The 22,938-nt window shown below is 41.1% G+C and overlaps 1 protein-coding gene across 10 annotated transcripts in view; it reads right to left on the reverse strand.

Annotated features, from left to right (window-relative positions):
• LOC132258177 (polypyrimidine tract-binding protein 2) overlaps positions 1–22,938 on the reverse strand; it is a 203,115-nt gene that overhangs the window by 71,373 nt on the left and 108,804 nt on the right. For 2 of the 10 annotated variants that reach the window (XM_059755329.1, XM_059755328.1), the window contains exon 1: positions 4,159–4,284. The exons of the other annotated variants lie outside the window; for them this stretch is intronic. In XM_059755329.1, coding sequence (XP_059611312.1) covers positions 4,159–4,161 — 3 coding nt within the window. In that variant the 5' untranslated portion in view covers positions 4,162–4,284. Of the gene's footprint in view, positions 1–4,158; positions 4,285–22,938 lie in introns of those variants that run through there. 10 annotated transcript variants of the gene reach the window in all.

Consider the following 22,938-nt stretch of genomic DNA (forward strand, 5'->3'; position numbering starts at 1 on the left):
CACTCAACCTCCGCAAAATTCATCTGCCCGAGTATGAAAGGCCACGGAGAAAAAACAAGAGATTTCCCCCCACTCTCTTTCTCTCTATTCATGAAATATTAATATAGAGCATGAAAGAATAGAGAGGGATGGCGTAGGCTTGGCGGAAAAAATTTCAATTTAAGAATATCAACAGTGCTGGCGGAGAAAGTTTGCTTGTGATTAAATATCACAACCAATTTTTATCTTTCATCCCATCTCTCATAATCAATATCTTATCAATCGATTTTCCGCAGGCCGTGCGTGCTCGCCTGGACGTCACCATTACCATGGTCTGTTCGAGGAACTTATGGCGCGCCCTGCAAATGAAGAGTCCCGCCGGGCGGATGGGGAACCCCGCCAGGGTCCCAGGATCCCTACAGTGCCTACATATGGACCTTCCATGTATGGTTTCACTGGATGGAAAAGCCATGACTTTGGCATTTTTCCCCGTAGAGCTTTTCTCCCCTTGTTCTTCGGCCTCTGTTTGCTTTTCATTGCCTCTCCGCTTTGGCATTCTGTGTCGCCAGATGTTTATTTTCTCACAAATATATTTCTGTTTATTTTTAATTAAGCAAACATTAAATAGATAATGCTTTATAATTAACCTTATCTATTTCTCAACCTTTGATATACCTTTGGCGCGGCGGGACTCAGTTGTTGAAAGTTAATTAATTTGGGTTATTTTAATTAATTTTTCTCCTTTGCGTCCACATTTTGCCTTTAATCACTTTTTCACGGTTTATCCAATGATTCAACCACTGGCGAGGACGCGAATTACTGTTGTGACACAGAAATCTAAGTGCGCAAAATAAAGCCTAAAGAATGAATGCAGAAAGCCGATCAGTCTCTGGAGACCGAAGTGAAAACACTGATTGTAGTGATAGTGTCAATTGAGTGAGTGTAGCAGCTCAATTGACTCAGTCTGTGACGCCACACTGTGAGATAACGTATAAATAATCCCTCCGACAGTATCCACCGGATTCAGAATTTGCTTATTAGTCACACCGACTCTCCGGGGGTGAAAGAATGCCCCGGGGGTTGAACTACCAAGAGGTGCAAGCCTGCTTTTTGTCGCCCATTTGCGAGGGTGGAAATTCGAATGTAATGACTGAAGTGGATTAATGGAGCCTCTCCGCATTTCGACTTTTTGGGCGAGCAGAGAGAAATTGACAATTGGGAAACTCTTGTACACCACCGAAATGACATTTCAATGGGGTGGCAGAAACCCTTTGAGCGCAATCTTGTCACAAAATTGTCACCCTCCTTGGGTGAGGCTTTGTCAGGGAAAATTCGTGACAAACGTGCCGTGGCGATATTAAATTGTTTTTAATGACAAATACGTGTCTATAGTTCTTGCCTTTGCCACAATTGGTATTTAAATGCATTTCTAAATCAACGCTGTAGACCCCTTGTCACCGCACAATGCGAGATTGCATGATTGTGCGGGGGGGGTGAAAAGCGTGGTGGTTAGAGGGTGGAAGCATTTCCTTGTTTATTTGCTTTTAGTGGTAAATTTCATTACTCGGCAATAAAAATAGCTGAGAGATTGATTCGTAGGTCAACAACTCGATCGTTCTCGTGACAGTTTGAATTCGAACAAGCAGTGACAGTTGAATGTCAGTAAATCAACGTGACGAAATTTTGCATTTCACCTGTCAATACGGTCAAACAAAGAGACATCATGAAAATTCCCACAATTCGACATGTAGGATAACAAAATATTCGCACAGAGTTTTGCGTCTGAGAGGAATTAATAAAGCAAAAAAGAAGAGTGTATGCTCAGTTGATTGTGAATCTGTAAGTCTGAAATTTAATTAAGGTAATTGAAGCAAATATTAGAATACGAAATAACTTATTGTACTTGGGCGGAAACATACAAGTGCGCACACAGCGAAAAGCTCCGGGGCCTCTTTTGACAGAAGTTTCCCGAAACTCCGATTCACCCATTCTTCAATTTCAAAATCCTCCGCCGCGCTTTCTTGTGCATGAGTTAGGGGGTAAAATTAAATAATATTTCCCCTTTTGTGCGATTTGTATATTCAACAGTTTAAGTACAGTTTGACTGCATGTGTTGAATTCCAGCCTGAAAGTGCCTACATGGAGTGATAAATTCCAGAAGAGTGAACAAAGGGGTTCTGTATTGAAATCTAAATTGCCCTAAATTGCCATAAGTCATTATTTGCCAATTAATGAACTCTCTAAGCGAGTACTGGGAAATATGTATGCATATACTCTCTGCCAATTAGCATTTGATTCCGCCAAATTGATAAAATTGATTAAATTTTATTGGTCATTTTTCATATGCACCCTCTCTCTCTCTGCCTGACTGCATATATCACATTACACCTTTGTTGATTTAGATTCAATTAGCCAAATATTCCGGTCGGCTAATATGCAGGTAAATATTGCTGAAATTTCTGTGGGTGACGCTCATATCAAAACAGATAAAATCGCATCCGAAATTATTGCGCTGTTGGTCGGCACTTTTTCTAGATCATTCACATTAAATGCCAGCAATAAAGAAATTTCAATGTAATACCATGTAAAATTTGATAATATACATTTCCAAACCAATAACACTCACCCATCAACCACTGTATCGAATATCAATTTTTAGATAATTACAGTATTTCACAATCACTACCCCAGCGATTGAGCGCCACAAACAAATTGAATGCACTCTCCAATGTAGGATAATTTATTGCTGATGGCCAAAAGTGTGTCCCACTCAATTTCATTTATTATGACATAATTATTGCTGACTGATTTGTACTCTTTGAGTGAGCATGGCACAACTATGAGTGCTCGCCTCTTCTCTCTCTCTTCCCCAATACTATCGATTAATCATTAATGGTGGACAATTAAGGCTTCACCTTAGTAACAGAGTTCAAACCATGCCCAGTGTCGTAAGGGTGAATCAATGAAGAGAGAACTTACACATTGTATGTGCAGAGACATGGTTGCAGTTATTAGATTTGAAATTAGGATGTTACATACGTTATACGAACTCAATCAATGCAGTCAAAGACATGGACTAAATGAGGAAACTATACAGGAAATGACTAACGAACTGACATACTCTATATTGTTATGGTTACACTGTTTCACTGAATCAAAATGCACATAATGTTTCTGTGCAGAAAGAACATAATTTGCCTAAAGAGACGCATGCATCTCCTTTTGGGAATTTATTAAGGGTATATTGCTTCGGATGGTGTGAGTTTTAGCCGAGAATATAAGGAAGGGAGGAAATCGCCTTATCGCAGCATTGAATGTTCTCGAGAAACTTCAACTGAATTTTGAATTTTGTAACTTCAACATAAATTCATCAATACACTTTGGCGGTTTCGCTCAACTTCTTCTCCTTGGGTTTTGTATTCTGTAGGATTTAGTGGTTTACTGGCGGCGCCCTTGGTGTGAGGTGGGTTTCTTGAGCACTTCTCTGCTTCAACAACCACCCATTTCTTCGGTGTTCCATCTCTTTAAGACACCGTGACAGAGTGGCACGCATCTTCTCAGGCAATCATCATTCACACTATTTATTATTGTGAAGCACTGCGTTGCCAGAGGCTCTGCCAGTGCCAGTGGGAGGGGGGAGTGGAATGGTGAAGATCAATTTCGAGATAAAACTCTACAAACACTCAAACGACGCTCTGATTCTAGCCGCGTGTATCGCGCCACACAGAATTCACCTGAAGACGGTGCATTTATTTAATTAAAAATCTTCCTCTCGGATTAATTATGGTGGAGTGCCGTGATGAGAGTGAGATGGTCTGAGGAAATGGATCACGCGGGGGGAATTCAGAACGGGGGAGACGATTTCGGGGAGACGCAGAGAGAATCTCGTGTGCAGCATATTGAGCATAGAAGTTTGTTAAATAAACTGATGCTTGGCTGCCTTTTGTAATAGTTATCTTCTTGCGCATTGCATAATCACTGGCTATGACGAATGACCCACGTTTTCATCCCTGCAACTGTTTTACTTTGCCCCCTTCGACACCGATTTACATGATCTAGTCCATGCTTGAGATGTTCTAATCAGAAAATGCGAGTTAAAGGGGAGACGCGTTCTTTTGCCAGGACATTCAGCCAATAATTGTTTGATTTGATGACCCACAGGATTTTAAGTGGACTTACCATCTCTTTCCCGTTAAACTGTGCGTGTGTATTAATGCCTGACGGCAGAGACGGCAGGTAGCCGTTCGCGAAAGTTGCAGTGGCGGCGGCCGCGGCCTGGTGCTGCTGATTCCTCAGCGTCAGCGAATCGCACAGATTTATCTCGGTGTAGCGGCTCAGGATGAGCGTGGGGGCAACTGTGCCACCCACTAGGCCGGGCTGCGGACAGCAGTGGCCGCAGTAGCAGAGGGCGGGATTGTGTGCCGCCGCCGGATGGATGCTCGTCTGGTATCCGCTGCTAGTCGTGAGCGGCAGCGACGGGACGAAGGAGTGATTGGACACTGGCAACTGCGCTTGCTGTGGCTGGTGCAGCTGATGGGGCAGCAGTGACGATGGCGCCAAGAGCTGGGACGCCGTAACAGCTGCCGACACTACAGATGACGCCGACGACGACGGAGGAGACAAAAAGGGGGGACAGAGAGCGAGGCCCGGTGGGAAATACGTTGTGACGACAATTCTTTTCACACACCAAACGCGCTAACACGTCAATTTGCAAAGTTTATCTCTTAGGCGAGCATTTGCCAACCCCCGACAGAGCCAAATAAGATTGAGCGATTGGGGGAGGGTGCGAAAGCACCTTTACGCGCTCTCACAAGAGTTGTATGTCAACGGTATATAGGCCTTTATCCGCAGTCCTGGGCTTCAACGCCTCACTGTGTGTGTGTGTGTTTCTTCTGGGGCTTTCGCCCAACTTAGTGCTCGCACTTGTTTTGCTTGCAAACACCCTTGGGAGTGAGATGTGGTCCACCCGAACGTTCAATCTCTCGATTAGGTTTTCCTCTTGAGGAGCACACTACTGGAGTGCCTCGAATGAGCAAAAATTCCAGCAAATTGTTTCTTCTTCGGTGGGCAAGTTTGCACCGACAGTGCCTCGGATTCTTGTTCCCTGGGATTGTATCTGTGGTCGAGAATTGACTCTCAAGTGCCCCCCTTTCAATTTCAGTGCACTACGCAACAGGTTTTTATTCTATTTTCTCTTCTTACAAGTCTCTCCCTTTCCCCACACCACTCTGTATTTTGGTATCGAGATGGATAAATTCTTCTTCGTGGGCAATTGTTGTTGTAGCTCGGAACGCCGCGCTTCCAAGGCGAGTTTATTGTCCCAAGAACCGGAGAGTCAGAGGGAGATTGGCTAGCCAGCAACAGCAGGGGAATAATTTCTTCGAAAACTAACCACTGTGTTCTTCAATGCCTCTTACCTCAACACTCTCGCTTATGTTTATGTTAATAACCGCGTCTTCTCTTCTCCAAACGCTCTTTTTTATGAGACGAGTTTCGATTTTAGTCGTGCGGCGATTAACCCTTTCGTTTTTTGCTTCTCTCTCTCTCTCTCTCTCTCGCTTTTCTTTATTTCTCTTTATTTACTCAAAGCCGCGGTGTTGGTTTGTGATTGTTTTCAAGCAACCGAAAAAAAGCGCGCGGCAGAATCTCAAACTTTGAGAATCTCAGTACAAATTTTACCTATTATCTACGATATTTGATTCAATTTAAAATAATTTACACACTTGTTGATTTTTCTTCCACTTTTTTTTTGCCACAATATTCCTCTTTTGCGATTTTGTTATTATAAAAGTAACTTGTAAATTGTTTCAGCTCTGCTGACTCTCGCGCAAATTAGTAGCTTTTTATAAACTTGGGGTGCCTGGAGTCTCTCTATTTACTCTATTCACCTAGTGGCAATACTGAAATGGGCACCTTGTATAGCTAAAAACTCTCCAAACCACAAGTATCTTTGACCAACTTTTACTCAATTGTCACCTTGCAAAATGCAATTCACGAACTTCCCTTTTTTTCCTCTTAGTGCTTAATTGCGTCGGTTTTGCTCTCTCACACCTAGCATTCGGTGCACCCCCACTTCCCCTATGGTAAGGTGTAATCACATGAAAATAAACTCTGCACTTTGCTCGGTCCGTTTGGTGTTTGTAGCACCATAAAGCCAATTAATGCAGCCAGTAGCAATTTTCTACGGGAGGATTCACCTGTACTTGAGTGCCTTTTTCTGCAACGTCCGTTGTAGGCTTGAGCCGAAAAGAGATGGCAAAGAGGGAAAAGTTGAATGCTTGGAAAAACGAGTTCTCAATCAGTATTCTATACGGCGCTTTGGAATGTAAATTCCAAACAGTTTTATATCTTCTTCCACGTCTCAAGATGGACTCCTCTCTCTCTCACTCTCTTACTTGTATTTTTTGCACACACTGGAGAATTCTTTCAGTGACAAATACACCCTCAGTACCTCAACTCCTTTGCCTGGGTGTGTAAATTGATTAGCTTTATGCAGCAACTCCCCGCCTTTTTTCACTATGCAAATACTTAACACTACTTTTTGCCCACAGGTCCTCACCTACGACACGAACACCCAACCCTCTCAAGCTCTGAAAAGTTATGTATTGTGATTAAGCTATGCTATTTTAACTATGTACGAGTATGTTAATGGGGATTTAAGACGAATAAGGGTGAAAAGGCATGTACTGCAGAGAATAGGGTGTAAGAATGGTTCATATGGTAATTGTGTTTGATTGTTTCAAGCCAAGATCTCTAAGACTCGGATTGCTAACCCTCAACCACTTGATTTTTTGCACACCCAAAGTCTGAGCAAATAGCGATTAAGCCGTTGAGATTCTCTTTTCCTATTCAGGGGGCGTGTAACTAATCGGAAGGATTGTCGTCAATTTCAATGATGCTTGAAATATATTATCTATCCTATGATTGATTGTCTAAAACGCTCTTCTCAACTCCGCGGAGTTTAGTTTGCCTACCAAAGACTCACCTAACGTGCCTACGGCCTAACAGATCCTATAACCTATAACTTAGATAGCTGATAATGCAAGTGTCAAATACAGAGCTTCGCACTGTAGACTCGCCACCAATTACTTTCTAATATTGACTGCTTTGAAATCACTCGGATTCTCACTCGCAAAACCTCCAACGCAGAACCTACCCCAATGCCTAGGCCCGGGTGTAAATGATAATGCTTGACCTGAAGCAGCTGCCAGGCATCTGAGAATGTATGTCTAGTGTTGTAAATAAAAAAATATACTATGTATTGAATTGCCCAAAAATTGCTATCTTAACACACTTTTTTCGCGTCACTTGCACAAAATGTATATCTCTTAACTATATTTTAGTGATATGTAGACGGTACAACTCTATTATCTATAATCTCTTCTTGCACTTATATCGCCCAGTAACTGCTAATCATTACAGTAAATCACGATAAAAGTTATATTGTATTTCACGCTCTACGTCATATATTGCACAAAACACCTATTATTTTATCTTTCTTAATTATATACTTGTTTGTAAAGATATTTTAATCTCTTCCGGGAGTACCCTTTTTTTGTAAATTCCTTCAGTGACCCACTCAGAAACCCTAAGTCTACCTTGATAAATCTTTGGTGATTCAACTTTATACTTGTGGATTTAACATAAAATTTGTGAGCGATCTCAATTTCAATATTTTCTCTCTTCGCTTGCGTTTAAATAAAATCAACTTGGCAATATATCAGTCCAATGTGGCTAAAATAAGTACGAAAGCGTCTTTAGCTCTTCTTGTCCAGGTAAATAAATTGTTAAATATAGGTTTATTTTTTATTATTATTCAGAAAACTCTACCACTCAACAGTTAACTATTGCACTCTTCTTTTGAACACTCTTCACCTCTACCCGAAGAAGAATCAATTGTCAATGCTCGTCGAGAACTAGCTTTTTGCCTTTTGCCCTCCTCAAAATATTTATCTTTTCTTATGTGGATATTTGCAAACAAATCACTTGCTTGTGGAACAACAACAAACAGTTAACACACTAATTCAATTGACTGATTTTTCTCGTTTAACCGGTGTCTTTTGCTATTTATAGCCTCTCTAGCGCCTACCACTGATATTCGTTTGCATAGGACTTCACCAATTGGCCACCCCTTTGCAACTTTTTTGTCCACTCGTGCTTCCAAAGACTATATACCGTTTAATTGTCGTTTAGTTTGATTATAAACATTCAATTTGTCGCTACAAGTTGTTTTCCGCGATATTCGAAGTCGTGTGGCTCGATTTGAACTGCTTGAGTCCAATCTTGTGTGAAAAGGGGGATGCCTTGTGCTCTTGCTTAGGATTGTCTCGGGAAAGAGAGTCGTGATAGATTGTCAGAGGATGTTTTGGATATTGGGATTGAGTCAATGTTTGATCAACTTTTACTTCATCTGTTGACGATGATGTGTCAGTTGTTTTGGCAGCTTTTGCGTCAGATTTTCTCCACGAAGATTTACAACACTGTTGATTACAGCGCCAATTGTGGTTCAATATTTTTCTTGTGTTTTTTTGATTCTCCGTCACTTGTCTCGAAACTCTTCTTCTCAACTCCGCGCAAAAGGAACGGAAAATATCAAACCGAGGGAAATGATGTATTTGGAAACTATCGAAAATCTCGTTGAACTTCTTGAAGCTTTTCCGGCTGTCAGCAGGTGCCTCTTGAACTTTGAACTTGTGTTTAAAAAGACCGATAGCAATCTCCGATTTTATTTGTCAAACTTTTTTATAGCCGTTTCGTCCGGAACTCGTTTTAAAATGTGTCGCGGAAAAATATCAAATTTTCCGATAGACGTTTAGCATTTGCATCGGTGAAAAATAAACTTGTGATCTTTATCAAATTCGGTGGTGTTATTGTAGATCTTTATTTCTTTTTTTTTTGATGATATAATTGAAGAAAAATGGTTATTTTGAGAAATAAAATGTTTTAAAACTGTTGTACGATTTAATAATTTTGTGTGATTATTACTTTGTTGTATTATTTTTATTTTTTGATACAATACAAGAGCGGCGGACAGATTGGAACGGGTTGAAGCAAAGACTGTACGAAGACTGAAACAAAATCGACTGGTTTTCGAGGTAATACAACAAATTGTGTATATGAGAGAGGATTCCAAAATACCTAGACACTCTGCACTGCGCCGAAGCGTTGATTCTCAGTTCTGTGCCGATGGTACATAGCAGCAGTAATATACACATTGCCAAACGAGGGGCTCACACACTGCGGCTATACAAGAGAGAGAGAGCTCCAAGTGTACATAGGCTCTGTGGCTGTGTAGACGTTCTCCCGTTTCACAAGAACACACATCGCGCCATCTCCCTCGGTGCCGCGATCGACTCTTGTGGCGGGAACAAGAGAGGACTTCGCGCGCTCAAGAACCATCATCATCGTCATCGGAGCGCGCCGTCATCGACAAGCTGCGGCAGTCAATTTAAATGGATGCTCTTGGTATTCCCATGCCCTTCGCCTTCGACAAGAATTCTTTCTGACCGAAACCCACCCAAGCAACCTTCAATGGTACGTCTTGAGCTCTCCGACACACCGTGAGATCTCGCTCACTTTTCATACTCGTCATCGGTGGCATGGGAAGAAATCATGAGGAGATTAACTCCGAAGCTTCCAATAACCTCGCCTTCTCCCAACTGTCTCTGGGCTGTCGCCTACAGATTTCGGCCGGGTTCGCGCCAGAGGTCAGGAATTACCTACGATAAATCATCATCAGTCTTGCTGCTCTATTGTGCTTCATTTCTTATTAATCCAGCTCTCATTACATCAAGTCCGATTTCTAACTGCACGAAGCTGTCGTCAGTTATGAATCTCTTATTAATATCACCGTTTAATTTTTCCGTCTTCCGCATGACTCTTGATTGCAGAATGGGTGAAGAGAGTGAAAGATTTTTATGAAATATTCAATATTCGTGAAAGAAAGTTGTGCACAGTTGAAAGAAGATTGCTGTTTAGTAGAATTTTAAGAAAATTTTTTATCCCATCGTGAGTTTGAAACTAAAAACTCCATCAAATCTGACTGTTGATAGTTTTCAATTCACTATTTTCACTAGTCACGCAATTTTTCATGAAATTTAAAATTCCTATGCTCAATAGTCATATTATTTCCCTCTGCAAATTCCACATCAACCGGCACATTTTTCTGTATAGCTCAATAGCAGGGGAGCAAAATAATTTAAACAATCTTCTCATTGAATCATCTCTTTTGCAGATACTCATTTTATGTCATTTTGTACATTAATAAAGTTAGAAGCGCAGAATATTAACTGAAGAGAAGCAGAGACTGAATTATGCATGAGCTGTTAAACGGTTTCTATCTCTATTGCTGATTTTTTTTTCGCCACTTCCTCATCAGTGGCGGGAGGCAAAAATTATACATTTTTTTCTCTTTGCGCTTTATTCTTTAAATCCATATATTAGAAAACTTGTGGGTTGTTCAATACAGTCTTTGACGTACGCAAAAATCAAGGGAAAGTTCGGTGTGTGAGAAGGCGGGAAAAAGGAAAAGAAAATAGCAAGTTGATGAAAAAGTTCCTCAGCAGACTTTTCCATCATGTTGAGCTTTTTCGCTGTGGGGTCGGCAAGGGGGGATATTCGAGTGGCGCGACGGGAAGTGGAGGGAGAGAGAGAGAGAGAAGTAAAAACTTATGCCATCGACAAAAATAAATACAAACATCTTGACTGAGGAATATATTCTTAATTATAATGCTGAAAAATACACTGAGCGAGGTGAAAAGAATTTCTATAAATCTTGTTTGGTGACTTTTTATCCGACACACGCTTGAGCCTCTCTCTCTCTCTCGTCATTGTCAACATACTAATTTGCATATTTCTTTAATAGCCAAAAAATCAAGTGATATTCGTTGATGATGTGCCTTCGCTTGGTGAGAATGGGAGAGTCAGAGGAAGATGGTGCAAAAAGAAGCCACAGGAAGGCAATTACTGGCCGAGGAGAAGTTGAGGAGCTACAGGTAAAATGGTGGGGAATCACATACACTGGCAAATGTTCTTTAAGCTCCCCGCAAAAGCGGTTTAGAATCTCCTTCATTCGACACAAGAATGTCTCTCGCGCGCTCTCCTTATGTACTCTGACCAGAATGATACTCGTGAATGATCACTTGATGTGTCGAGAGAGGCCGAGAGAACAACTCTTTCCGGCAAGCGCGCGCGAGAGAGAGAGAGAGGAACAAGTGGACGAGGCAACGCGAGGAGGGCAAAAACCTCATTCCTCTGACGTAACAGGTTGCTCCATGAATGAGAATGTGTGAGAGAGGTTAAAGCGCTATGTACTAAAAGTAGCATCTACTCTGTCTCTCCCTCTCAACTCTGGCCGCTTCTCTGTTCAACTCACGCGTCCACATGCGCCATCTCTCTTCCGCCGCAGCGCGAGAAGCTGACGTGCGAGAGAGTCATAGGCCGGATCCTAGCCTAAAGCGCAACATGTAGTCTCGACAGTCAGCACATTTTCCACTGTATCTGAAGCCCGAAAGAGATGGCAGCACATTCCCCATCGAAGCACTGTTGGTTAGGAGTGTTACACCTCCTCGTGTAACAGGCACACACTCTCTCGCTCTCAAGCCTCCCCTTGAGAGAGCTTTTACATCACCCCCACCCCAGATGTGGAGCTTTTCCTCCAATTCATACCTTTTGGCCCCTTTCGCCAGCGCTTACATAAAAGCCCTCACCATCAGTGGAAGGGATGGGAGCACATTTGGGCCATTTGTGCGCGTGATAGGCAAGAAATAGGGGAGAACAGCACTTCCTTCACGTCGATAAAGATGTTTGAAGACGCCCTACCAATCAACCTTAAGCCCTCCATCGGACAAATCGAATGCACATCGACCTGGCGATCTAAATAATCAGCTTTCACCCTTCAATTTTTCACCCCTACGGAAGGCGAACTGCCCCTAATGCCCATGACTGAGAGGGTTTTCCAGGTAAATTAGGGGGAGACGACTTACGATTTATGATTATTTCATTTCAATTTAGCCAAGGGATGCTGCACACGTGGTAGCATTTGCGAATCCAGAATGAGATCGTCTCGATGGACGGCACAGGTAATAATTCGAGGGGATTTTAATCACATTCAAAGCGTCTAACATATGCACATAAATAATAGAGGAAACTAGCAATTTCCCATCGCATGTGGAGGATAGAAAATATATAATTTCGCGCAAAGTGTGCTAATCTCTCTGAGCATATTCAAATATTCCCTAAATAAAAACCTTAAAGCACCCGCAGACTCCGCAATCTGCAAATCTCCCCAAACATTTAACTTCAATTCCTCTGGCTTTTTCCTCTTTTTAATAAACCTCAGTCAAAAGACCGCCCGCCCCACACCAGCTGCGTCGCAAAGTTAGTGTATGATTTTTAATTCGTAGAATAAGCTGAAGACGAATTTTCTAATTTTATGGAAATGAGCAGCTCTAGGAATTCCCCTTCTGCGACTCCCCGAAGTGATGATATTCAGAGGCAGAAAAAATTGTCCAAGAATTTGCCCAATTCTTCAAAACGCCCCCACTCACTCTCACACCCCCCCGAGCGAAGGCTCTAATTGAGCTGTGCCGGTGTTTTGGGACAAAAAAAAATTCATAGGACTTTCCCGGAGGGAAGAGAGTGTGGGTGATGAAAAATTCTCGCAATGGCTCGATTTTTAATCCCATTTTCAAGTTCGTCGGACTGACTGGTTGAGTGACCGCAGGAACTTTCCCTTTTCGACCCCCTTTTTCCCGCCAGCGAGAGAGAGAGAGGGTGGGTGGGTGACAAGCAGGACACGGTGCAGAAGAAAGAAATGGCAGAATGATTCACCTGACGTGGATTTTTGCATAACATCCGCGCTGGGGTTGGAAATGAGGTCGCAGTGGAGATTAAACAGGCGAAGAAACATCCCCTTCGTCATTTTATTGTATACTTAAGCTCTTGCCACAACTTTCAGGCCATTCATGCGTCTTCGGCTGAAAGGAGCGTCCCGCTATTCATCGCATTTTCAATACAATGCACAAGTATGAGACACACGAGAACCTGAATAGGTCAGAGGGTGAGATATGTGTATGGCGTTGGAAGTGGGGGAGATGTGGAATAGCAAGAAAAAAAAACCCCTCGAGAAGCTATTAAAATTTCATATCAAATGCAATTACGCAATTAAATTATTTTTCCTTTATGTTGGATGAAAATACACCTTTTGTGCGGTGCACTAAATAAACTGTTCCAGCAACATGGAGAGCAAAATACACAAAAGCACCGGTCAAATGCATGGACAAAGGAGCTAATGTAGTGGATCTCTTTCATGTGATCTTAGAGTGCGCGCATTCACACACCAAAATCCACAAGAATGAACTAATTATACACATTTTATGCGCCGTGTTTGCCTTCCACGCCAAAAACGTTGCAAAATGTTGCACCACATCGATGGGGTCGCCTGGTGTATTTCTCCCCTATGGCAAAATGAACTCCATACACTATATAATAAATTGCAAACTAATAATTACGCTGATTAAAAGGTACCATCGATTAATAATGTACATTTTTGATCTCTCCCTGTCCCAAACATTGTTTTCACCCGCTATTTACCAGCCAGCGTGGCTTTCAATTCGAACCATGACAAACTTTTGTCACAGAATTAATTAAACTTGTATTAATAATTCCATGCGGCATACGTGTCACTGGGTGTTATTTAATTGAAATTAATTTTCATGGGGGTGGCTTTTTTGGGGCCACACTCTGAAAGAATTCCCCAAAGAATGCACCAAAGTGATAAATTGCTAGGGTGGAAAGTTCTCATAGCAAAAAGCTCCACTGAAATGCTTTCGTGTCTCCATGAGAATGTCTTGAGATGTGTGGGCGTCTCTCTTGTGGCCTCATGACAATACAGATGGCTGGAGATGGAACAGGAGGAGTTGTGGTAGTTTTCCTATACAAATTTTAAGAGCCGGAGACTTTTTTTTTTTAACTATATAGTAAGGAAAATGGGTCAATTTTGCAGTGAATGAAAAAGCAGAAACTACTAAGAATTAGTTATGTGAGTGTTCTAAAACAATGTAATACAGATCTGGGTTGAAGTTGTGATAGAAAAATGATTTCGTGAAAATCATCAATAGACAGTGGAAGAAGCGTCAGCATGATTTTCTGCTTTTCACTTCACAATTGAAAATCGTTTCACTCTCTTCCCGTCAATGACACTTGATTGCTTCCTTTTAGCGTGGATTTTTCTCAGCTCTGGGAACTCTTTTGATATCTGTATGTGTGTACATCCTTGACTTGTACAAGTTGCGAAGCAGATTCTCAGAGGCAATCTTTTCACATCCGATAATTGCCTCTTTAATCAACAGGCCGCTCTCTTGCTTCCTCGACTTCTTCTTTTTTCTGTCGATATTTGAAATTTGCCAACATATGCTGTCGCAATTGGTGGGGTGGAAAGTCAAGAAGGGTTTGTTGGGCAAAAGACACCGTGAGGAATGTGGAATTTCTCCCCCAAGCGCTCAAATTCGAAACCTCTCTCTCACTCGCTCGCTCGCTCTCTTTCGTCACAATGCTTTGACTCGTGGCTTTTTTCCCTCCCATCACTCCCCATTCTGAAGAGCTTTCACTTCCATTCTCAAGCACATTTGCTCTCCTTCCTAGTGGAAAATATTCCTTAGTGTGGGCTTCACCGGGGGTTGTATTTCAAAAACGACATCTCTTCACATGCGTGCATGCCGTGGAGCGAACAAAAATATCAATTTACAAATTTTTCGGTTTCACATTGAGAAAGTGGAGCTTTGGAGATCAAAAAGTGTCTCGCTTCGCCATGGAATTACCTCCGACAGACAGAATGTGTCACAAATTGATTGAGCTTCTGCCTGAAATCTTCTTGAAAGATGAGTTTTCGTATTGGAGTATGAGAGAAATGAGAATGCTAGACTTGAGCTCAGTCTAAAAGTCAATGACAAAAGGCAATAGAATTCTGACAGAAACAACAGATTCTGCGTAATTATAAGTTATTTGTTGAGAAAAAAAACTTAGGAATGCTAAGAAATCAATGTTTTATAATAAAGTTGTTCGGAGAGAGACTGAGACGAGTGCCGATATCAGATGCTTTGGAGTGGGAAAAGTCATGGAACTTCTCAACTATTGTTGAATTGCGCACAGAAGGAGGTGGTTTGTTGATTGGAAATCGATTACACCTATTAGAGGGTTGTGAAATCAATTTGCCCTCAAACGCTAATTATCTTTTCCGCTCCATAAGTCATCTTTGATGAGATTGAATCCCCTCTAGTCGTGTGTGCCAGATTAACTCCCACTCCGGCCTGGGAGGCTCTCTCTTTTCGACGAATTTGTTGGAATGTAGTCAGCATGTTTCGCCCAAACCCCGCGCGCCAGAACATCCTTTGCCAAGTATCAAAATGTGACATGAGTGGAAAATGGGAGATGGTGTTATGTACTGTTGATGTCACTTCGCGTTGTTGAAGGCGCTCTGGGGTGCCATCAACGACATAATATCATTTACAAAAGAACACCCCTCCGCACGGCCCCGAATATGCGGGGTATTATTCTAATTGGGACCTAATTGAGCGACACGTATAAATTTACAAAATTGTGTTAAGATTATTGGAGACAATCTCTCAAATTAGACTTAACAACGAAGAAATTTCCACTCTAAGGAGGATGCGATCAAAGAGGATGAAAGCATAAATGGTTTCGGTGGAGAAAGTTGGCAGTCTCAGACTTCCCGAGAGCTCACACGTCTCTCCTCACCCTCCCTCCCCCCTTGATGCTCAAACCATAAGCAAGACAACGGGTTCGAGGGTGAGTTTTATCGTGTCTTTTGGGACTTTACTACACAAGGATGGTGCTTTCGGTTTGTGTGCTGTTAACTGCGCTCTGTTGCCCGGAACAAATGCGTTTAATGTAATTAACATCATCAACAAAGTGGAAAGTGTTTCGCCTCTTACTTTTTGATCTCTTCACTCTTCGCTTTTCCACCATTTTTCCGCCATTTAACTGATTTGTTTCCCCAAAACTCACATTGGCAGTGGTCTGCAGATTTGATGTTTTTTTTTATGTATATTTCGGATAGGTTTAAATATATTTGACTACAAACTTATTTCTCACCCTTTGCACAGTGCAACACCAGTAGGTCATCGCGTTATTTTGTGGATTTCAGACTTCGCTCAGTGGTGAGTTGTTGAATTCATTTGAAGTATAATGACTTTCTGCTGAAAGACAATTTCATCTTCCATATACAGCTGCATTTCCCATCCGTTAACCCCCGCTCCACTCCATCCACAATTCATCGAGAAATTAACTTTGAAAACAGGGGATGAGCAGAGAAGCTCCAGTGGAAAATTAATCAGTGCTGGAATCACCCCCTCAAGTGGGGGCGAGATGGGAATTTCGTAGTGTAATCACAGTGAGACATAAGCTGTGGCAAATTTCTGATCCCATCAGGATTGAATAGAATTTAATCCACATGTAAAGCCCGGGCTCTTGTTGCTCTCCGGGTCCTGGAGATTGTATATCTCTCTGTGGAATCATCATACACCTGGGCAGACAAAGTGCAGACATGTGGGATGACAAACTATGGCAATGTTTCATTGAACCTGTGCCTCAGCCACCCCACATGCCAACCGACAGTGCTTTTGAGGTGAGATAGTTCACTGATTTCACCCTCATCATTCTTTTGCCATTGAGCATTTCACTTTCAATTGAATTTAAGTCCTAATGCGGGATTTTTCCCGAGAGCAGACAAAAACTTCACTGTGTCAATTGCTGAAAATGTCTGTTTTGTTGGACACAGTAGTTGATTAAATGTGTTTTTTCCCCCACTGAAGCTCACAAATAGAGGGTTGTGAAACATATCAAAAGGAATTTCCGACATATCATATGTCACTTTGAAATGTATACTATCTCAAGGAGAAGTGGAAGATTTCCCCAAATCTTCACAATTACAATTTCTTGCCACAAATCGCGGGGGGGGGGGAAGTGCCACCCCAATACGCATTTCTGACTCGAGGATTCTCGGAAAAATACCCGCGAATACACGTGCGATTGAATGGATAAATTCGGCACAATAAATTGTGTCAAATCGAGCATTTCTATAGTGACAGGGTAAAGTTTTATCGCTTCCACACAGAAAACTTCCCTCAAACTCCCTCCCAGACGTCGCACAGTGAAAAGTGACGCTGACTTTAAGGTAAAATAATTCCCAATCAAATAAATTAATTCCATCGTTTTCATACTCGCAATTTCACTCCCCTTTTCGCACAAACTGGAAAATGGTGAATTGAGAAATGGAAGAGGTGGAGAGAATGTAGAGCTGTGCGGCCCACAAATAAACTACCCCTTTTGTAAATAAATTATTGTGGCGGAGCTTAATTTAACTAAAAACTTGGTTCCCCACTTAACGAGCTGAAACGGAGGGGTTGCAAGCGGATTGTGTAAGAATGCTGACAGCACCACTGGGAAAATGTACCAGAAAATCGAATTGTATCCTTGAAGAAATATGCCGAAGAGCTTAAGGACCCAGCAAATTTTCTTATAAGCTCAACTTTAATTCACTGAACCGCAAACAGAGTTGCTTCACAGTAAAATGACTTTGCAAATTTTCCATCGATTTCTTGGTAAAAGAAGCACTCTGTGAAAATAGAGGATGGAAAATAATTACGCCTTTGTCTGCACGTGCTTTATTTGTCACAATGCATTCACTCGCAATTTGGCAGAAACCAGCATGATTTCTCCTGGAAATGTCCGATTTTCACCATCAAATTTCCTGATCGAGAGGTCATTGAAGCGTTTCAACTCACAGGGAAACTGCGCTGTGGAGGAAATGATTTTCCAGTAGGACGAAATTAATGAATAATTAGTTTGTGAATAGAAATTGAGGACGCAATTAAACAATTTGATATTTGATGGCACAATGGTGAAGAGCAGTTAGAGGGTAATTTAAATGGTTTTGTTTGTGGCCACATAATTATGCACTTTGGCTGTTTGGATAGCGCGCGTAATACTCATCTAATTAACAAAATGCCCTCCAATTGGCTAAGGGCAAATGCAACCCCCTCAATTGGCATAATACAAATTAGTTCTTCGTTCCTTCCTGCATTGCTTAAACACGGAGTGTTTGCATTTGTGCCTACAGGAGCGAAAATTGAATTGGAAAAACACAAATTGCCACACATTTTCAATACGGATATTTTCATTTACCCCTTCATAATTGCAAATACGCTGGGAAATATACTTCTGCATGCTAAATGCAAAAATCAATACACTCAATATTTCATCAATTACATTGTGTGATAATCCTGTGTCTGTCATTCTAATTAAAATTTTACTTCTAACTCGATATTAAGACATTGCAAATTGTCACTTTCATAATTGAAATGTTGTGTATAAATCGGAGTTTTACTTACTATAATTGTTCAATTAATTTGTGGTGAAGAAAAGGCAATTGAAAAAAAAGAAACGCCCCCGTTCTTTCTCATTTATTCATGGGTTACCCAGAAAATGGTGGAGATAATTGCCGAAGAATATTTTATAGTGTCATGAAATAACAAAGTATGCAGTGGAAATATTGCAAACCGCCTAATTATTAATTAAAGCGGAATTATAGGGCATTCCATATTGTGGCTAACTTGCAAGTAATAGGTCAAATATGCATAATTATGTACATATTAAATGGGAAAATCAGTATATGCCAACAAAGAAACATATTGATTAAAAAGTGTGAGTCACCTGAAAGGGATTTATTAAACTCACAAACGCTTTGCATCCTGCAAAAGCTGAATTTCTCTACAAAATTCCACTTTTCTATGCTGTGTAAGTAGTCGCCATTGCTAGAATTTTCATTAGGGAAATTTCTTCGGTTGAAATATGCGTATATTTGACGTGCAGAGGAGAATTTTCACTCATAAATAGAGATTTTGCAAGCAAGAGCAACTCCAACACTTTGGCACAGTACATCGAGCCACTGTGCAAACTATCACGGGGTCTCATGTGTGCCGAAAAGGGTTGCTAGGCGGCCCAGGGGATGCTCTCCTGAGAGGGTAGGCGAAAGTTTATTTGTGGCGCACGTCGATATTCATGGTGACTACATAGGCCAAACATACACAATATTGTGGATGTTCGACTCAGAGTAGGGCAAACTATAGAGGGGCTTTTAATTATTTATAGTGAGAGTATCAAATTGTTATCGCTTATAAAATGTGACAATGTGTCTAATATAAAATTCGCGTCAAATGAAGGGAAAATAGTTCCTGGAATTCCCTCAAAACACATCACTTGTCCGCCTCTCGGCTGAAGTATGAAATTGGAGCGTTCCAGAGATTCATGGTTGCATCGACAACACACAGGGTATGCGAATACGCTTCAGATATTGAAAAAGCGAAGAGAGTGGTGACCCGGCAAGGTGGAGTATCCTCACGGGCGAAGTGTGTTGGTTTGGAGACAACGAGCTTGAGAAAATTTACACAACCGCAACATATGTTTACCGCTCTGGAAATCCCACCATCTATATTGATGGGAAGTGTTGCGGGAGAATGGGGTGGAAAACCTCACCACCCACCCAGACTTTAATTCACTTATTGGCATATATGTAACATGAAGATTTTATCATGGTGCTCAGCAAGCCTTCTTGCACTGACAAAGAGAGGGGTTCGATTGCCTCTCTTCCCACCGATAGACAGAAGTGAGTACTTTGCGGTTGAGCAACACACTTACCATTCCTCCGCACATTTAACTCTTGGAATATTTAATGTGAGGATCATGGGGCCAGCCAATGTACTAAATAACACCTGCCAAACTCACCTGCAAAGAGACAGAAAATAGCGTTGATAGATTTGACGACTTAAACTATTTCAAACGGAAATATGCAATTTTTGCACAATGTTATTAAGAGTGAATACAAAAGCTGTGGAAATACAAATATTTTATAATGACAGAAGAGGCATTTGAATTATTAATTACAGCAAATTCCTAAAATCCAGATACAATTATTAACTGTGTATTAAAATTAACTATATTAGCAAATAATTTAATGTTTCATAAATGAGCACTTTCAATAAGAGCCAATATTAATACCTTCCAAATCAGATATAGTTTTATGAAATCACTCAACCCCATAATATATATATCGATTTGAATTTACAAAATTGAAGTGCCATTCTGCGAAAGGTAAATTCGTGCGTTGCGGAGGGTTGAAAAGTCACCCCAAAACATCTCCACCACAAGCCAAACAATAAAATCCCTCGCTTTTCACCTTTCGATGTAATTTTTGTCGTGTGAGCGTGGAAAGCCATTTATAGACTGGGATGTTTGCCTGTGTATAAAACGTGACAATGATTTTCCACAAACACTCACCCAATTCATCGGTAAACACTTATAAATAGAAAAGGTGGTTGAACCAGAGTGGATGAAGATAAAAAATTGTCACATCTCTCGAGCCACAAGTGTGTGATCATATTCAATTGCCATTTTATTCATACGCAATTTTCAGCAAAATGGAAAGTTCGTGAGTTAATACTTGAGAGAGCTCTACAGAAATTTGATTGTTTGAATTGTATTCGATTTGATACGAATGCAAAAAAATTTTGCGACCAGATTTTGAGAGAGAGAGAGAGAGAAAGTCAGTGAACTCATGAGAAAATTTACGTATAGATTTGATAAATGACAAATTTGAAGCTTTAGCGAAAAGTGTCAGTTTAAAGGTAAATTTACCGTGTTTTCACAATTTATATTTCAATATATTATCATAAAAGGTGCCGCTGAGAAGACATTAAAAAGTTCTCAGCGCGACAAAACTTTCTCACAGCACAGAGCTTATTGAGTGAACACCTCATGGCGATAATTCGCAGATTGCCCTCTGGAAATATTAGTAGATGATAAATTTAATTATTAGGGTGGTTCAATATTGAAATACTCGTAAAATTTAGCGCCACGGGATTTTTATTGTCCAATAAATCCTTTTAACTTATCCACACCGTCTGAGAGAGATTCTTTTGAAGTAATTTTTTTTTATGAATATATCGCAAAATAATGAAATAATTATGCTTCGCATCTTAATACTCTATTTGTAATCATGTGCTTCATGGATTATCTTAATATATTCCATCTGTTTCCACAAAAACATCCCTTCGTGAGTCGTAAAGATTGCTTTTGTTATTGGATTTAGTGCTTTTAAGGTTGAATCACAACATTTATTCCATTTAACTCCCACCTTGTGGCAGTTGTCCATTCCGATGAATTGGGATTTTAGTTTTAGTCCAAAGTATATTCCATGTGGTTTTCCCGAGGAATTGTGTTGTTTGCGAAAAGGGATAAAGTTTAGGAATCTCTGAAGCTTTTTTCTGTCTCATGAAAGATTTTCTCTCACCCCTAAAACAGTGTGGCGATGCTTAGTGGCGAAAGAACAGAATCATATAGGAGGGGTGTATAAAGTCCATGGCAAAAAAAAGGTGAAATCCCTCTTAAATATTTCCCACATTTCTGATTTATCAATCTCCCTCTCACATTGCTTATAATAAATTTATGAGTGGACAAAAATTCTGTGTCCGATGAACCCCAAAAGCCCATTTTGTACATAAATATACCGAGCGCAAGGGCGAAAGAGGCTCAAATAGGGGTAAAGCTATGTGCAAAAAAATCGCATTTCACTGGACGAATGAATTGTTCTTGAACCTCGCGCTCTCTCTCTCTCTCTCTCTCTCTCTCTGTCTGGTGAATATTTATGAAAAGGCAAAGAGATTTTCATTGATTGAACCGTTAGATTTGCATAAAAATGGCGAAAGTTCAATCACTTAGAAATGCTGCATTTTTTCCTCCTCTCTAGACTCCAATTGAATTGACGAATGACCGGCAGAGGGAATATTTGCTAAAAGAGTCGAACGGGGAAAAAAGTCTGCACAGTGAAATATTTTGAATATTTTAACACGCGTATATGAATAGAGAAACACCAATCGATTTTTCTGTAATCCATGAAATCATGCTTGAAAAAGCGAGAGCTTTCACTGCAGTAAGTGGGAAAGACTGGAAAAATGAAAAAGTACACCTGGGGTTAATTTTGAAAAAAATATACATATTCCATACTCTGGTGGGGAAAAATTAATAAATATTTTTTCGTTCTTCTATGCAATAGAGAGAATATTATAAGAAGCACTCAAAGTCTAGCGCAAAGAGTTAAGCCATGTAAAAAAATAAGTTGATTACAAAGAGAGCACGTCTTTTCTCCGGCAGGAAGTGATTGTCGCTGTAGTGCTGAAGAAAAGCCTCCCCATGGCGACTAGACACGGCGGGTGGTGGCAGAAGTGAGTGAAAATCCAAATCAAAAATTCCACCTTTATTGTTTGAAGCGTGCGCCGAAGCGCAGGCAAGCAAGTTGGGGTGTTGGAATAACAATATTAGTCAAAAGGAATTTCCAATAAAGGCACCAACCACCCCCCCAGCATTCCCGTCACTTTTCCATATGCGCCGCTGGGGTGTGATGACCCCCAGCTGAGTACTTCATCAACCCTCCAGGATTTGCCTCATTCAGCATTTTGCACTCTGGCCCGAGTTATTTGGTTAATTTTTAATTTCATTTATTCATCTGGAAGCATCGCCCATCCTCGGCAAACAACCCGGGCGGCGGCCTGGGCAAATTGGGCCGAGAGTGCATGCCTTCTTCCACGGGACACTTTCCCGCCCCGTCCGATGGGGTGCGGCGGCGGTGGCTCTCTCGGAAATTTGCCACACTCCGCACCGATGTTCACATTCAGAGCTTATACATTCCGGCACACATAAGCCGAAACACAGGAGCGACTCTGAATTATTTACACAGTGGAAATTGCTTGTTTTAGAGCTCCTCTCGCCGGCATTCATGTGGATTTCACATGTCAGGGTACAATGCTTCTGCTCTCTCTCTCTGCACCATCGCCAGGAACAAGATGTAGTAGCCGGGATGACGCTGGGCAGAGCCCCAACTCCGCA

The sequence above is a fragment of the Phlebotomus argentipes genome, unplaced genomic scaffold, assembly GCF_947086385.1.
Source record: "Phlebotomus argentipes unplaced genomic scaffold, Phlebotomus argentipes genome assembly scaffold_4, whole genome shotgun sequence".
NCBI classification, from domain to species: Eukaryota; Metazoa; Arthropoda; class Insecta; order Diptera; family Psychodidae; genus Phlebotomus; species Phlebotomus argentipes.